Source organism: Seriola aureovittata, chromosome 3 (genome assembly GCF_021018895.1).
Source record: "Seriola aureovittata isolate HTS-2021-v1 ecotype China chromosome 3, ASM2101889v1, whole genome shotgun sequence".
Taxonomy (NCBI): Eukaryota; Metazoa; Chordata; class Actinopteri; order Carangiformes; family Carangidae; genus Seriola; species Seriola aureovittata.
Window position 1 is genome coordinate 24,700,348 of NC_079366.1, and position 18,282 is coordinate 24,718,629.

The window sequence follows — 18,282 nt, forward strand, 5'->3', positions numbered from 1 at the left end:
GAAACACCAAAGCCACATATTCTGTGCACAAAGGTCTTGTGCCGCTCATGGTCTGCTCTTGGTTCTGATAGGAGTTACTGGTTTTTCAGAAATAGCAGTTGTTGGAGAGGCTCGCCGAGCTAAAATCTCACTCGGCTCTGTGTCAGCTCTGTGTCTTCAAGCTATAAACAGCTGTTCAAAACAGCTCGTTTTAAAGACTCTTTGATCTCTGTGATGTTTCCACACACACACACACACACACACACACACACATACTACACGCACTAGAAATGGTCAAAGCTGATTCTTATCGGCTAATGAGACTCATTAACTCTTACCCTTATTACTCAAAGTATGAGAGCATGTATAAGGCAAGTCAGCACTGTGTATGTGTGTGTGTTCATGTCTTTCTATGATTGTGAGGACAATTTTGTGCTCATATTTTTATTGTGAGGTCATATTGGCCAGTCAGCAGTTCCTAACACCACGTACACACATACACTCACCACAATCTGCTGAGGTTCAAACCGGGCATCAAAATGGGGAAGAAAGGTCATATAAGTGAATTTGAATGTGGCATGGTTGTTGGTGCCAGACGGGCTGGTCTGAGTATGACAGAAACTGCTGATCTACTGGGATTTTCACACACAACCATCTCTAGGGGTTTACAGAGCATGGTCCAAAAAAGAGAAAATATCCAGTGAGCGTCTTGTTGATGCCAGAGGTCAGAGGAGAATGGCCAAACTGTTTCAAGCTGATAGAAAGACAACACTAACTCAAATAACCACTCATTACAACAGAGGCATGGTGAACAGCATCTCTGAACGCACAACACGTCGAACCTTGAAGCAGATGGGCTGCAGCAGCAGAAGACCACACCGGGTGCATCTCCTGTCAGCTAAGAACAGGAAACTGAGGCTACAATTGGCAAGGGCTCAACAAAATTGGACAATAGAAGATTGGAAAAATGTTGCCTGGTCTGATGAGTCTCGATTTCTACTGCAACATTTGGATGGTAGGGTCAGAATTTGGCGTAAACAACATGAAAACATGGATCCATCTTGCCTTGTATCAACAGTTCAGGCTGGTGGTGGTGGTGTAATGCTGTGGGGGATATTTTCTTTGCACACTTTGGGCCCCTTAGTACCAGTTGAGCATTGTTTAAACGCCACAGCCTACCTGAGTATTGTTGTTGACCATGTCCATCCCTTTATAAACAGAGTGTACCCATCTTCTGATGGCTACTTCCAGCAGGATAACATGTCATGTCACAAAGCTCAAATCATCTCAAACTGGTTTCTTGAACATGACAATGAGTTCACTGTACTCAAATGTCCTCCACAGTCACCAGATCTCAATCCAATAGAGCACCTTTGGGATGTGGTGGAACGGGAGATTTGCATCATGGATGTGCAGCTGACAAATCTGCAGCAACTTGCGTGATGCTATGATGTCAATATGGACCAAAACCTCTGACGAATGTTTCCAGCACCTTGTTGAATCTATGCCACGAAGAATTAAGGCAGTTCTGAAGGCAAAAAGGGGTCCAACTCAGTACTAGCAAGGTGCAACTAATAAAGTGACCAGTGAGTGTATATTGACAGACACACAAACCATCTCCACCTTTGGATATTAACTATATTAGTGTCTCAATGTGGTAACACAGCGTTTTGGAGGCTTTCACACAACTGACTGTGATTGGCTAATTAGATTGATTAACTCAGGGCATTTCTTTTTTTAAACTGTTGTCCATGTTGTTCTGTTGTAGCAGGAGAAATCACAGTAGCTTTATTGCAGATCGTCTTCTGTTAGGGCACGTATGTGTGTGTATACATGTCTTGCTATGGTTGTGGGGACAAATTTAGGTTCGAAACCATCATTGTGAGGTCACTTTGGCCAGTCTTCACAGTTTCAAGAGCTTTTTGAGTGACTGAGGTCAGAGTTAGGATAAGGATTCAAAAATCTTAAGGAATTTTCTAGTTATTATTATTATTATTATTATATCACAAGTCATTATAAAATTATCTAAAACCTTAACTGGCAAATTCACTACCTGCCAAATACAAAGTAGCGGAATAAAAAGTGAAAAGTACATTTCCCTCTAAAATGTTGTTAAGTGGAAGCATAAAGTCGAATATGATCCGTGCATGGAGTATAATTCTTCAGCAGTTGTTCATGTTGTATAATAAAAAATTCCAGTTTAGGGGGTATTGCCTAATTTCGTTGTCATACTTGCGCTAAATGTACATATATTCATGTAAAGTAAAAAAAATAGAACCTAAGAACAGCACTTGATGTGAAAGTACTTTCTACCACTGACGTGTGTATGATACTGTGGGGGGGTGCATAGAGAGAGTGCAGAACAAATACTGACGCCCTCCACCACTTTCTATTGCACAAAAAGATGCTCTTGTTGCGTTCACCACTGTCCTGCTGTCTGTCTCCACGTGTTCCAGTCTTTTCTACAGCCCCTCCCCTTCTGTTCCCAGGCTCTGAGCCTATTGGTTAAGCCTCCTGTCACTCAGCGTGCGATGGGGAATTTTTGGAAGAAAAAAAAAAGAGCCACGCCCACCTCGCTGCTTGACAGTTCGCTGCTTGACGTCACTGGTTCCGTCCCAACACGGAAACATGGAATAATGGCAACGGTTGCGTTGGTGTTATTATGGATTTAAAGCGGTACTACTAGCTTAAATCTCAACGTGTTTGTTAACTGTCAGAACAGCTTTGGCCATGTTAAACGGCCGGTGTTAACTTTTTGACCGATGGACGCCCGCGCTAGAAATGGAGAGAGAGTTCGACCTCTGTTGTTAGTTCAATAGCTTTAGTCTTCCGTTTTGTTCAGAGCCATGAAAGTCGGTGTTTTGGGGGTCATGGGTGTTCTGGGGCGCCTGCTGCTGTCTCTTCTCCTGTTGTCCTGGGAAGGCAAACTATTTCAGGTAAACTTTACAGTGTGGCTGTTTCTGTTGTTGTTGTTGTTGTTGTGGTTGTTAATACTGTTTGTGTCTTGCGATTTATGCGGAGCTTAGAACGCAACTGGCATCACGCTGCTCTTCTGTGTCTATTTCAGGATCAAGTGAAGTTGCCATGTTATGACAGGACGTTTAAAGTGTTTAGCAGCTCACTGGGGAGTCTGAATTGCCTGAAGAAAGTTAATACCGCCTCTCCCTCTTTCTCTTTCTCTCACTCTATGTCTCTCTTTCTCTCTATCTGTGTGTGTGTATGTGAGTGTGAGCGCGTGCCTGTGCGCAGCTCCATGGGCCCGTGAGGTCCGGGTGGGGGGCTGGGGGGGTGGGGGGTGGTATCTGTTAATATTTATTGTTTGATTGAAAGAACTCAGTTAAAAGACATAAGATGAAACAACTACGAAGAAACTCAAAAGAACTACAGAGACACAAAATGGCAACAGAGATGCAAAAACATTTTAAGAGATACAATAAATAAATAAAATAACCACAAAAAGATTCAAAATGACCGCGAAGAGATGCTCAATTACCACAAAAAGGCACAATACAACCACAAAGAGATGCAAAACGACGATAAAGACACACAAAATGACCATAAAGACGCATAGAATGATCATAAAGAGATGCCAAACAAGCCTCAAACGACTACAAAGAGACACAAAATGACCAAGGAGATACAAAACAACCACTAAGAGAATAGAAATTACCATAAAACGACACAAAACAACGACAAGACCCCAATTGACCAAAAAGACACACAAAACTACTTCAAAGACATGAAAAATGAACATGAATAGGTCACCTAGTAGGGCGTATACCATAATTAAGGCTTGTTTGTTTGTCCTTATTGTAGCGGACTAGGTTCAAATCTAGCCTAGGCCCATCTAATAAAGAAAAGTAGAAATACCATAAAGAGACGCAAACTGGCTTTCAGTCTGGGGGTCTTTTGTATGAGTGGTGGAGGGGCTTTTATCTGTCTGATTATAATTCACCTGTGCGTGTTTGTATGTGTATGTGCATGAGGACGTCTGTGCAAGTCTTTACTCTGCGTTTACCATGGTGTGTTTTTACCACAGCGTGCTGCTCTGTTCTGTGTTGCCAGTTGCCACCCCTTGGTGGGTAAATATGGGAGCGGTGAACACACACATTGACAAACACACACACACACACAAGCTCTCAAGTGTAGAGTGTAAAGGGTGTAGTGTTGGTAAGGAGAATAAGGATATCCTGCTAAATGAGTAACAGTCTGATTATGGGAGAAGAAACTTACTGCAGAGCCAGACTATCAACCCCTGGCAGACCTGACACACCCACTCCCCCACACGCACACACACACACACACACACACGCACAGACACGCACACACTGTAGTTGAGCTATGCTGAAATCTTGGATACATGACACGGTGACTGAACTCCCTGTCAGACAGCTGGCCTAAAGTTTCTCTCTCTCTCTCTCTCTCTCGCTCTCTCTCTCGACTCATCAGGTTGGAGGGGTCAGATCAGTCACCCTCCCAGAGTCCCTCCTGTTTGTCTCAACACTGGACGGTAGTCTGCATGCTGTCTCCAAACAGTCAGGAGACATCAAGTGGACCCTACGAGAAGGTTCATACTTACAGACATCGGTTATATTTCCTGTTTATTTTCATTTTAAAAATTTCTCATGAAATCGTTCTTTGAATTCTTTCAGACCCCATCATCCAAGTACCTGTCTACCTCACAGAGTGAGTAGCATACACATCGTTATACAAAAATTTGACAAGATTTGTTGTCTTCTTTACTTAATCTTTGATCTGATAGCACCTGAATTAAATCCAAATGGAGATCATTTTATTCCTTTTCATGTAGGCAAATTTGCTTGTGTTTAGACAGCATTTAAAGAGTTTTGTAGAAATAAGTGTTTAAAAATGTTCTAAAAATAAGGACCTGAAGGGGCACCTTAGAGGACTAGAGGTTAAGACATAAAAATGCACAAATATATATACTTTTTTGACATTAGTATTGTAAATTGAAAGCAGTATTTAACATTTAAAATAAAACCCATTCCTACAAACACGTATAAATGAATCATTGTACCATCATTGTATGAATGTTGTTTTTGTAGGCCAGGTTTTCTCCCGGACCCCAATGATGGCAGCTTATATGTACTGGGCGGCAAATACAAGGAAGGCTTGATGGTGAGGAAACGCAATGTTTGTTTATGTGTGTCAGTTTGTGTGTCTGTTTTCACTTTTTGAACCCATTGTTTTGATTTATCTGCAGAAACTGCCATTCACCATCCCAGAGCTGGTTCAGTCAGCTCCCTGCAGGAGCTCCGATGGTATACTCTATACAGGTGAGACATTGTGTGTGTGTGTGTGTGTGTGTTAGACAGTGACATATGCCTAGAAAAAGTATGATTTTTTGTATCAATGTGTGCTAGACAGTTGTCAGAGATGGAGAATGACAGATGAAACAAAGAAATATTTGACATGCCTCATTGATGACACTGCTGCAGGTAAAAAGCAGGATGTGTGGTTTGTGGTGGATCCTGAGACGGGTGTAAAGCAAACCAGTTTAACCACCTCCTCCTCTGAATCCATCTGCCCCAACACTCCTCTGCTCTACATAGGACGCACAGGTATGTCACACAGGTAGACACGCACATGCACACACATGCATGTTGCTGAGGTACAGTCTTGGCCTGCTACTCATGAATTTTCCACCTGTTTGTTTTCCAGAATATGTGGTTACCATGTTTGACACCAAGACACAAGAGCTGCGATGGAACGCTACCTACAATGATTACTCTGCTCCCCCTTACGATGAGAAACAAGACTACAGTACGTCCCTGGACATACATTCACTTAGACAGACAGACAGACATGACAGGATTATGGGTGGATTAGCTAAATGTAAATATGAACTTCCTGCTAATATGTTAATACTAATACTTTGAATATCCATATGTCTAGAACAGGTGCATTTGTATCTATGGAATGAAAGAATAGACTACTGTAGAGTCTCTTCGCTTGTAGTCTCATGAATTAAATTCAACAACATTTAAGTCGATTAAAATTTTTGGTGCATTTTCTTGTCCCATTACTATTTCTAAACCCAGGAATATGCTTTGACTCTTAAACTTATAGCTTTTTTATTGTTTGCTCTATATTTAAAAATGTATTAACAGGCTTCAGTGAAACATGGTATATAGTTAGTGAAAGAATAGGGCTATTATTTTTTTTTTTTTTTTGGTGCAGATCTTGTTGTATTCCACCCTGTGCGATACTAACCTGTACTACCTGCTTTGCCTCCAGAAATGGCCCATCTGGTGTCGAGCGGTGATGGTCTTGTTGTGACAGTTGACAGAGAGACAGGTAGGGAGAGGTGTGTGGTTTTTGCTATGTGAATATATCACGACTTTTATATGTGAGGGGTTGAGTGTGTGCCTTTTATTTGATCTCTGCCCTCCAGTAAAACTAAGTGCTCCATTTTTGTCTTCTAGGTGACGTCCTGTGGAGTCAGAACTATGGCTCACCCGTCGTAGGTGTCTACCTGTATTCTGGTGACTCGCTAAGACACGCTCCCCATCTGTCCCTCGCCATGGAAACGCTACGCTTCCTCACATTCTCCTCTGCCAACGACCAGGCAGACACACACTCCACTTTGAAGTGGAGCTATCAGTTTGTAAAGGAGCAAGCCAGTGCACAAACACAACTTGTGTAAGAGAAAAATTGTTGGTGTACACACACATGCATATGAATGAGTAGAATGGTAAATGGACTTGCACTTATGTAGCACTTTTTCCAGTCTTACTGACCACTCAAAGCGCTTTACAATACTTGCCACATTCACCCATTCATACAGCCATCAGGGGCAAAGTGGGGTTCAGTATCTTGCCCAAGGATATTTCAACACGCGGACTAGAGGAGCCGGGGATCGAACCACGATTTTCTAATTAGTGGACGACCCGCTCTACCTCCTGAGCCACAGTTGCCCTTGTTATGTTCAGTCCTGAAGTGATATCCTCTGGCTGGTTTCCTGACTAATAGTTATTCATAATGACTGTAACTAGAAGGGTTGCAGAGAGCACAGACCTTGGCCACTTCTGAACATCCTCCGAGAACTGCCCTTATACTGCACCCAATTGTTGTTGTGAATACAGAGGTACACAGGGTATATGCAAAGACCTTGTAAGTCTCTTATTGTCTCAATCATGATATCTCCAGTGATATTATCATACTCTCACATCCACTTACTACAGGCAAAAAGTTTGCTTATAGTCTTTTTATCCCACGGTAAGGTCTGTTTCACTGAGAGTTAACTGGTAACACAGTATTAACTACTAGTACTGCAGTTTAAAGGAGCTCTTTTTAAGTTTTGCTATCGGTACTTAGCCAGCATTAGCATTGACAGCTGTTTACTTACCAGACTAGAAGAAACGTTGCGAGTTCAGCAACAAACTTCATTCCTTTACTAACCAAGAGCTGTCTCCAGCAGTGGAAAGTAACGGCAATGTTAACTCTCACCTCCCACATCTTTTAGTTAGCACACTAACCAGCTAGCCTCGTCTCGTCACTTTCTGATAGCGACTCACTGTAGCCTCCAATCTGCCCTGAAGACATAGCGCTACTCAGAGGGCGTATTATAACCTCTTGTCTTGTAAACACAACAATGACCAAAGTTCTTGTCAAGCAACAATAGCCACCACCTGCCTCCGGCAAGAAAACACATTCAACGGCAGAGAAAACTTTAAACTTATTATAAATTAAATATAACGTCAGTTTAAATGTAAAGTTTTTATTAAAAACTAGTTTGTATTCATATTTCAGTTATTGGTGTTAACTGATAATTGTTTTAATCTGGAAAACCCCAAATCTAATCATTATTCCTTGTCCAAAGATCAATATGATGATTTATATTTGATAAAAAATCACTGTGTGAGTGTTTGAGGTATCCTGCTGATAGAAGCTTGACAAGTTTTCACTTTCACGCCGAGGAAATAACCCAGCTTTTCTTTCTTAAAGACCCACTCTCTTTGTTGGAAAATTGGATTCTCACCTCTACGCCTCAACTTCCCTCGTCCACCATGGAGTCTCTTTAGTGGTGAGTTCAAATATATAATCCATTTTTGTTATATATCAGCATTCACACATCCAGTTTCCTCCAACATCCACATCTGTAGTAGCACTCCCTCCTACTTTAACAGAACATTTATAATACAGTACAACAGATCAGGTTTATCAGAAAGCGAACAACTGTGTGTGGTTTGTGGTTCTGGTTGTCATGGCAGCCTCGCGGTCTGACCCTGGCTCGGATTGAAGGTCCTGATACGGCAGGAGTGACGGTCAGAGAGCCAGGGGAGTGTGAGATTACACCGTCCACTGATGTGCGCTATCCGCCAGGGAGCACAAACAGCCAGAAGAACCACTGGCTGCTAATAGGTAAACACACACATAGCCTACACAGCCTTTTGAACAGAGAAACTATTGATCATGTAGACATGGAAGTACTGAGCTAAAGCAGGCAAATCTCACTTTTAACTTGAAAAGTCTCACTTTATGGTCAGAATGTCTTGAAACCGGATACATACACAAAATGATGAAAGTGAAATTCTGAAATCTGAACACCCTCACCCTTTTTTTTACCATATTGAAATTTTAGAAGCAAGAACTCTGGCTTAAGAAAAAAAAAAGGTTGCAAAGTTCCCTCAAAACTGAAATTTCTCTCTGATTTATTGACCAGACAAGAAAGTGACCCCAGCCCTGACACCAACACAGACATTCATACAGCTCTAATTTCATTACATGTGTGTCTTTATGGGTTTTAGGCCACCATGAGCTCCCTCCAGTGGCCCACACCACCATGCTGAGGGATTTCCCAGTCACTCTGCAGCGTTCTGGTGAGGCAGTCATCCCCCCTCGACCTCCTGGCTCCTCTGCCTCCCCTGTTTCCCCTGCCTCCCACTACCACCATCGATATGTGAGTCACACCACAACTTAAGACCTGAGAGTCAGTAAATTACACCAATGATATTAGGCAATTATCCTCTCTTACTAAGCTAATACTGTCCATTACAGCCAGCTTCAAGCTGAGCCAGAGACCAAAGAATCGATGTAATGAACTATTCAACGGCCCTTTAACAACCACTTTGATCGCAGACTGCTTTATATGAAATAAAGCAGACAAACACAGATAGAAAAAAAAAACTGAAGCCTCATCATATTTTCATTGTGTCTTCTCTCTGTTGTCTTATTGTGTCCTTCAGTTCCAGACAGTTGCTGGTGGCCACAGCGACACTAATGCTAACAGCGGAGGGGTGGATGGGGGCAGTTCAGGACAGGCTCAGAGGCCGGCCGCTGTGCTGCCCGTCTACGTGACTCAGGACCGTCTGACCCTGGCTGTTCTGACGCTGCTGCTGGGGGGATGGCTGGCCTTCGTGCTCACATACCCTGTTGTGAGTTTGTGTGTTTTATGTCTATGTGCGTTTAAAATGTAGGGCTCGTATTTATCAGACTTCTTAGAATCACACTTGCTCTGAAGTACCAGAAATGTACAGCAAAGTGTAAAAATAAGATTTATGAGCAACTCTCAAGTGATCACATGACTGATCACATTTGTTCAGAGGAGGAATAGCCAGTCAGAGATATAGACTGATAGATTACATCTGCCTTATTGTACATTATTCAAAAAAATCTTTATGGTTCATTCAGTGGCATGTTATTCTGTTAATTTTATTGAAATCTTAAAATCTCTGGGAGTGACTTAAATGGGAATGAACAACAATTGAACATATTTATGATGTGTAAATATATGAATGGAAATTTAAATAATAGGAAATTGGCTGAAATGGAAACAAAATTGAATCAGTGTATATTTATTCTTGTTGGTTGTTTGCACCCTGATGAATGCCAAACAATTAAAAAGTGGTTTAACATGATATCAAATGTTCACATGCAAATAATTAATTATAATTAATTATACTGCTTCAGTTAATGTATTATTATTATTGCAAATTCCCCCCATGGATAAATTTAATTAATCTAATTTTATTTTATTATTATTTTCATTATACAGAAAACAGATCAGTGTGCACTGCAGTCACTTTGAGCAGCAGCAGTTTGATAAATACAGTCCAAGGTTTCAGGGTTTATTCTTGAAGCAATAGTTTTTGAAAATGTTTAGACATACATTTTCTGGCCAAGAGTTCAATGACAGGATTGAACCATGCAACTAACTATTCTCTATAAAGACTATATAACTATTCTATATAAAGACTGGAAACAGGGGGAAACAGCTAGCTTGGCTTTGCCTGAAAGTTTAGTCCTCCTTCCAGCTCCTCTGAAACTCACTATCTAACACACTGTGTTGTTTTTGTTCAATCCATGTGAAAACTGAAGTGTGAAGATGAGAAATTATAATTTGGAATATTTCTTGGCAAGATGCAGTGACCATGTGGTAATGATATTCTCATCAAACTCTCGGCAAGACATTTCCCAAATACTGAATTTCTTTAAAGATATGAACATGTGATGAAATATCCATTCTTAGATTCAATTATGTGCCTTTAATTGGTGATTGCAGGCTGTCATTGCATCTGAAGGGTTATTTTGTAATAGAAAAGTTCATCTCCTGCAGTTAGGTTTTCATCTACTTCTGTTTAAATTAGTAAGTTCTAGTGCCGGCTATTCATTAACCCCTGAAGAACAGTTATGAATATTTTGTTCACACATGTAGGTCTAACAAAGAAATTATGATAATAATGTTCACAGTTGAGGAAAAAGTGAAAAAAATACCTTCTTTTTTTTTCTGGCTGCATTTTGCATAATGTCAGTGAAGAAGATGTAGCCGAAACCTTCTGGAAACAGCTCTATGTAATGTGTGGTAAACATTTGACTAATTATCGTCAGGAATAAGAAAAATAACCGTCCCAAAATAAACACAGAGATGCAAAATGTACTGTATTCACCACCACTGTAGCTGTTTTTATGCTGCCACGGTAGAGATCATAAAGAGGACATTAAATCATTGTGGTGGCTTTGTAACTTAATAACAATACATTATAGACGCATCATATTTGCAAAAAAGGTGATTAGATTTTGTGGTAATTTCCAGCATAAATTTGTATCTTAATTAATGAACAGGTTCATTTTTGTCAAGCACTGTGTTAAAAATAAATCTATATTTCTAAGCTTGGATGTGCTATGGTTACAGTATTAAACTCATTAACAGTGGCTGTCTGTCATATGAAGACAACATGTCAGGACAGATGTGTATGCTTTCATCAGCTTATTTAAATGGGGCATAATTTGTTACAATAATAACAGTAATTAGCAGTAATTATGCAGAGGCATGCACTTCAAATGGCTCTTTTTTAGCTAGTTTTGAGGGCTTAATAGTATTTACTGTGTTTTTCTTGGCAGTCTTGTAGCGTTGTGTTACAATATTCTCGATGCTGAACTCTCAACCTCCATCCTCAAAAAGCCTTTAATCTGATCTGTATCTGTTATTGTGTTTTCTCTAGCGTGCAGCCCAGCAGCTGAAAGCTCAAAGGCAACTGGAAGAGGCTTTTGAGTCTCGTCTGCAGCGCATGCAGACCAACATGCAGACAAGCACTCAGACAGTTTCTTTAGACACAACCCATTCAACTGACACAAACCTCTCCAGTGGTAAGCAACTGATAAAACAAGTTCTCTGATATGCTTTATTCCCTTTATTTAAAGACTTATGGGTTGAGTTCAATGATTAAACGTTTTCCTTTTTATTGCACCAAAGACATAAAGGATTATTAAAATGCATAAAGTAGTTTTGAATCTCCAAGAGCAGAAACATTGATTATTCATTTCTTGATTAAATTAGGTACAGAAAAAGTTAGTTCTATATAAAACTTGCAAAAGATGTACACACATACTTTACATCTACACTTTTCTATATCCAGACTCTTTGCCTGTGTCTGCTGACCCTCCGCCTAGTCCTCACGCTCACAGCAGTGGCACCTCAGATGTTGATAAAAATGGCACAGCTGGGCTCAAACCCACAGCAGGTAAAACATCAAACATTGTTTGTGTCTTTAGACATATTGTATATCATATCCTTCTGTCCTTCGCTGTTCAGATGAGATTCATTTCTCTCTGCTCTTTTCTTCTTTCCCACCTGTCTCAGAAGGAAACAGTGATGAGGTGCAGGTGGGTAAAATCTCCTTCACTCCATCTGACGTCCTTGGACACGGCACAGCGGGAACTTTTGTCTTCAGGTATGACAGTGTGTGCATGTGTGTTTTTCACTGTGCTTTGTTTTACCACAGTGCTGTTACCACAGTTGATAGCATCAGCCTTAATCATTGAACTATATCAGTGGATTTACATTTGTTAGATCATTAACTGCAAAACAGATATACTCTACATTTCTGCCAATTATTTTACAAAGTGTAACATAGGTTTTAACACTGTTTTACACTGACATTTGTTGAGACTGATTTATTAACAGGATGAAAAATAACTTGCAGAAATTTTCCTTGAGACAGTTTGAGGAAGTAATCCATCATAGTGAACAATTAGCTGCCTTTATTTGGTTATTTGTTGTATTAAGAAGGCCTCTGAATGTCAGTGTCAAAGCAATTTGGTTTTCATACCATAGTGAAAAGAATGTAAGTCAGTGGGTAGATTGACTTCTGCTCTGCTTTGGAAAAGGGTCAGCAGTGACAGAAAGCTTACGTAATTTTGAGTTAATGGGCTAAATCATACAAAACCTCAGTTATTTAACATGCAGTTTACTGTAAAAACAGTAACAGTAAATGTTCTCCACTGCGTGTGTGTTTCCTCAAAAATTGCAGACATTTTGAGACAACATATATTGTTCTGACACACACACACTATTCATGATATATTATGAATGCTCTGTGATATTAGGGGTAAATTTGACGGGCGCCACGTGGCGGTGAAGCGAATCCTGCCTGAGTGTTTTGAGGTAGCAGAGAGAGAGGTGCAGCTCCTCCGAGAGTCCGACACTCACCCGAACGTCATCCGATACTTCTGCACGGAAAGAGACCGCCTCTTCACATACATCGCCATCGAGCTGTGCACTGCAACCCTGCAACAGGTCAGTGTTTGTGAAAGAGCAAAGTACTGTAAGACCATGTCAGTGCACTCTTTTCTTCTGTTAAAGCAGTTTAGAGTTAGCAGGCCTTAATGACAAAACTAACACATGTTGTTGCATGTTATCTGATGTGTCTGTGTTTTCTGCAGTATGTGGAGGATCCATCTTGCTTCCCTCAGTTGAACCCTATAACTCTGCTGGAACAGACCTTGTGCGGCCTTTCACACCTCCACTCACTCAACATAGGTCGGAGAAACACACATATACACAAATATACATGTATACACACAAAAGATATTCCTAAACTCCTGCATATGGCATGTAGTACTACTTTACCGTGACAACTTCTTATTCCTCCCTCTCCACCTGACTCCTTCATCTCTTCCTTTAGTCCATCGTGACCTGAAGCCTAGAAACATCCTCCTCTCCGGCCCCAGTGCGTTGGGTCGGGTCCGAGCTCTCATCTCTGACTTTGGGCTCTGTAAGAAGATCCAAGACGGTCGGAGCAGCTTTTCTTTGCGGTCAGGAATACCAGGAACTGAGGGGTGGATAGCCCCTGAAGTACTGCGGGATACACCTGGAAATAAACCGGTAAGATGCAAATTACAGGGCAGAGTGGTCAGTCTTCAAACCTCCGAACTGATTCAGTCAACTCTGATAATTGGCCACGGAAAAGAAACAACTCTTCAGATGCAGAATTGACGGTTTAAAACTGTTTCTTTGTTTTTGTTTTGCTTGTCATTTTTCAGTCTTAGAAATCTCCCGTAACCAAACCCAAACACCGAGGCTGAGAGACTCTACATACTGTTGTATTTTTACTCATGTTTAGACTTTTTGTATTTGTCAGCTTACTGATAGAGTTTTTCTCTTCTTCTTCAGACAGCAGCAGTGGACGTGTTCTCAGCCGGCTGTGTGTTTTATTACGTGGTCAGCAGGGGGCAGCACCCTTTTGGCGATGCACTGAGACGACAGGTCAACATTCTGTCAGGGGAATATTCTCTCTCACATTTTATGGAGGATATACACGGTGAGGGCACACATCTGTGCACATGTGTCTTTCTGAGTTTGTTCATCCTGATGGTTATAATATTTATTGTGAAACACGTAGTTAAAACAAATCTGTCCCTCAAGAAATCTGCATTCTTCCATTCCCAATAGTTAAAGAATTAAAATTCTGTAAATTCCTTTGTTATTTGTGGAGGCTTTGAATTCCTTTGAATTTCAAATCAGGAATAATTTGCATGCGAATGTAGAGGAATGGGTGACTTTAGACACATGTCAACAAACTGTCTTCCTAGCAAATTCACTTCAGCTCCAAAAAATATTCTTGCCTTCACTTGAGGTAAGTTTTATTTCTGGATGCCTGAGGAAAGTCCAAGACTAAAACATAGTATTTCTATTAAACAGAAGGATTTCAACCTTTTCTTGTGCATTTCTGAACCTGGGCTTTTCATCAGACTGCGTTTTGGATCATAATGATCACAAAAATCTGTAAGATTGTAATGAAACAGACATAAAACTATACATGACTTACCTGAAAACAACATTTTATATATCTGTGAAATCAGATGACGTCATAGCACAGGATCTGATTGATCAAATGATCAGTGCTGAGGCCGAGTCTCGCCCCTCCACCGCCTGTGTGCTCAAACATCCGTTCTTCTGGAGCCCAGAGAAGCAGCTGCTCTTTTTCCAGGTGTGTTGAGACAGTTTAAAGAGGTCATTTGGTTTTGGATAGCAACGTTTGTGATGCTACAGGTCTCCTTTCATTTCTTTCAAAAAGTTATTTTTTCTTGGTTGCTGTTTTAAAAAAGTTAAAAAAAATAGGTTTTATTTTTGTTTCCTGGTAATCAACACTGATCAAGAAACGTGCAAGAGGGCTATGAGTCTGGGTAGTGCAGTTAATTGTTAATGTTTCTGCAAGTCTCTGTCTTAAGACTCACATTTTTCTTCTGTGTATGTTTCTGTACGAAGGATGTGAGTGATCGCATTGAGAAAGAACCGGCAGACAGTCGGATTGTGGTCAGACTGGAAACTGCAGGACGAGCTGTGGTCCGAACCAACTGGAGGATGCATATCTCTGTGCCTCTACAGACAGGTACACACACCAACATGCCCACATAGTATCACATAACTGTGCAGGATTACGAAGCCATCAGTGGTGAGCAATAGGTTTTATTCTCATGTGCATTTCAGACCTGCGGCGATTCAGGACGTATAAAGGAAACTCAGTCCGAGACCTGCTGAGAGCCATGAGGAACAAGGTCAGTTGACACACTTATATGACATACACTTCGACATGACACGTTCACATGGACACCTTCAGTCTGTTTTTTGACTTTCTGCATTCCGCATGTTACAGAAACATCACTACCACGAGTTGCCGCCAGAGGTGCAGGAGACTCTGGGCGAGCTGCCCGAAGGCTTCGTCAGCTACTTCACCTCACGGTTTCCGCGGTTACTGATGCACACACATGCTGCTCTGCACATCTGCGCCCATGAGAGACTGTTTCACCCGTACTATCTGCCCCCCAGCGCCAGATAACTTCCACATGACTCTACACTCCATACACTCTTAACACATTCACACACACAGACACTTACACACACACACACACACACACACACATACACACATACACATACATCGGTTTACTTTTTTGGTGAGCGAAGGAGATCCCTGACAGTGCCCTGTTATTGCTTTTGTAAAGCCCATACTGTTTTTTTGGGGGGGGGGGGCCAGTGCTGTGAAAAAGTTTTTATATGCCTTGATTTGATGTTTTATTGATTAATTCTATTTTTCTCCAGCCATTGCTCAAGAAATCGTTTTAAAATTAAATTAAAAAAGCACTCTGAATGTGTGTCTCCACAAAGACTGCATACTGTACATTTGTAATGTTAATAACTTCTTCACCAGAGGAAATTATTTTAAAGAATTTATAGGGTGAGAGAGACATTCAGCAAACATCTCCACCCTGAGGTTCATCTGAAACATGCATGATGTTTCATATTAAATTAATAGTAAAATATCACTTCTTTTATGAGGATATTCACAGTGTGAAAAAGTTCTGTCATAATGTGTAAGTAAGCAATGCTGCTCAGTTCCCACATGTAGACTGTAGCTACAGGCTTTAGCTTTTAAAAATGTAATGACTGCCTGTGGAGCCAATAAAACCTGATGATAGGTTCATATGGAACCTGGTGGGACTTTAGAGTGTGGGATGAATTCACTTTACTAAAATATGAGTCTCCTGTGGAGGGTGATGATCACTTCTGAAGGGCTTTGGAGCTCAGATTAACTTTGTCACAGCACTGTAGGTAACACAGACACTGGACAACACATTCATGAAAACAGAGCTTGTGTTGTTGTTACAAAGCTGCGTGTCACAGAAGAAATCTCCATTATCCATTTAACCCGGCTACTTCAACAGTTTACTTTCGCCGTGTCGGTGTTGCTGCTGTGCCTCTGTCCACTCCTCTGCAGACAGGCTCCACAGTATTTGCTTCGCTGTTTGTTTTTATGTACTTGATGTATGTGTGTCCTTTACTGCACCTCTGAAGGTAGCTACATTGACTGAACAATGTACTCGGCTGTGTTTTTTACTGAAGGCAGCACATTGAGCGTAACAGCCAAATATCATTGGGGCTGTTAAATGTGGGCAGTGTGCATATGCTGTGAAAATCTTGATTTATCACCAGTGTGTCTGGGCAATAACGCAAAAAATGGCAACTACATTGCACATTTCATTTGAAGTTACAGACATGTGTGGGCAATTTTGTGCTGTTTACCCATTTTTAACTGAAATGCAGTATGTTTCTTTGGATCAACACGCCTGAATATCGACACTGCTTCACAGGCTCACAAAACGCTAGCAAACGCTCTTAGAGCCATGTGAAGTTCCCTCCGTGTACCTGCTGGATGAAGTTTTTGTTTATAGTGCTGCAGTAGGATGAATGATGAAGAATCAAACTTTTGTACTTTTTTTTTTTTTTTTGAATGAGTGAATTAAATCGATGCTTTGGGTGTGCCAAAGAATGAAGTAAATCAAGTCTTGTGTTTGAGTTTGTGAGCAGACAGAGAAAGGAAACTGCAGAATCAGTTCGTATCTTTTGGTCTTAAACATTAACACTTCCATTATACACAAGTTGGTGAGAAAATAAATTGTAATAATTAAACAATTATTCGGTTGTCACTCATTATTTTACAGCGCAGTAATAAGTCGTAAAAAAATTACCTTAAAGACTCTGAAAACATTTTCTCAATCTGCTGCTTACTGTGAGCGATGTGGTCTTACATGAATGTGGTATTTCCTGCCAAAGTCAGCACAGTTTTCACATGACAGATTTCTGTATTTGTTTTTTTCTCTGTGGATTAAGCAACATTTGAATCAGGATCTGAGAGAACAGTTGTGGGCTTGTTTGCTTGTGTTTCCAGGCACACATCAATCAAAGCTGATCAAAACACAACCACACAGACTTACTAAAGCACTTTAAGTGTTTGATAATATTGATATTAATTTTCCATCAAACTTTTGTTTTTTTTTTTATTTGTGAACATTTGACATATTCATATTACAGAGAAATAATAAAAGTCATCCTTGGACTTTTTTAAAATTAAAATATACACTTAAAACTCCTGGGATTTTGATAGAGAGTGAAATTAGCTGCATGTAAGTATTATCTATGAGAGGTCCAGCTCTACGTTTCTCAGTTTTCAACAGATAAAATGCTGCGTTTACCTCTTTCCCAAAACCTCCATCAACAAGTTCAGCGTAAAATAGGTGGTTTAAAAGGACACGACTTCTCCTGAATCATTCCTTAAATTAATTCAATACTACTGGATAATAACAGCATGATGTTCCTCAAATACAGAACGTAATTATCTAAGGCCTTGTTGCAGTAGGAGTTGCTACAGTGATCAGCAGTAACCATAAGGGATAAAATCATGAGAAATAAACCTTCATTGCCAAGGGGTGCAGTGTAGCTGTCTCCCTTTCAAGCAATAAGCATAATTGCAGTTGGTTATTTTCATTTTTCTAAACCTAGTGGAGAGGAAAACATCATGCTGTTACTGTTGATAGACAAGATAAGCAGTGGTGTTTTTTTTATGTAATTTACAGAGTAAATGATGCATTAGTAATAATGCATTCTGAGACATTAATTACGCTACGTGAGACTTCACATTTCAAATATGATCCTGTTTTTCTTTTTTTTTCACACCACCATCACAGCATCACAACAATAACAATAACAACCTAATGACCAGG

The 18,282-nt window shown here is 40.5% G+C and overlaps 1 protein-coding gene across 2 annotated transcripts; it reads left to right on the forward strand.

Annotated features, from left to right (window-relative positions):
- The first annotated feature begins 2,587 nt into the window (after positions 1-2,587).
- Positions 2,588-17,359, forward strand: ern2 (endoplasmic reticulum to nucleus signaling 2). Of its 2 annotated transcripts, none has more exons than XM_056372481.1 (24): positions 2,588-2,915; positions 4,429-4,546; positions 4,632-4,665; positions 5,046-5,118; positions 5,204-5,276; positions 5,439-5,561; positions 5,662-5,763; positions 6,238-6,297; positions 6,426-6,642; positions 7,948-8,026; positions 8,214-8,364; positions 8,751-8,902; positions 9,189-9,377; positions 11,445-11,589; positions 11,859-11,963; positions 12,083-12,173; positions 12,829-13,018; positions 13,165-13,261; positions 13,407-13,606; positions 13,895-14,042; positions 14,584-14,711; positions 14,990-15,113; positions 15,212-15,279; positions 15,378-17,359. In XM_056372481.1, the coding sequence occupies exons 1-24, from the start codon at positions 2,826-2,828 to the stop codon at positions 15,558-15,560; spliced, it is 2,940 nt and encodes a 979-aa protein (XP_056228456.1). In that variant the 5' UTR covers positions 2,588-2,825; the 3' UTR covers positions 15,561-17,359. The 2 variants fall into 2 exon arrangements, with proteins under 2 accessions (XP_056228456.1, XP_056228457.1); XM_056372482.1 differs by having other exon boundaries at positions 12,086-12,173.
- The last annotated feature ends 923 nt before the right edge of the window (positions 17,360-18,282 follow it).

What these genes read in the sequence shown, in the direction of transcription:
- ern2 (XM_056372481.1), top strand. Translation starts at nt 2,826, where the DNA reads ATGAAAGTCGGTGTTTTGGGGGTCATGGGTGTTCTGGGGCGCCTGCTG. An exon ending in GTACCTGTCTACCTCACAGA is followed by an intron (nt 4,666 to 5,045) that starts GTGAGTAGCATA and finishes TTGTTTTTGTAG; the next exon opens with GCCAGGTTTTCTCCCGGACC. An exon ending in CCTCCACTCACTCAACATAG is followed by an intron (nt 13,262 to 13,406) that starts GTCGGAGAAACA and finishes CTCTTCCTTTAG; the next exon opens with TCCATCGTGACCTGAAGCCT.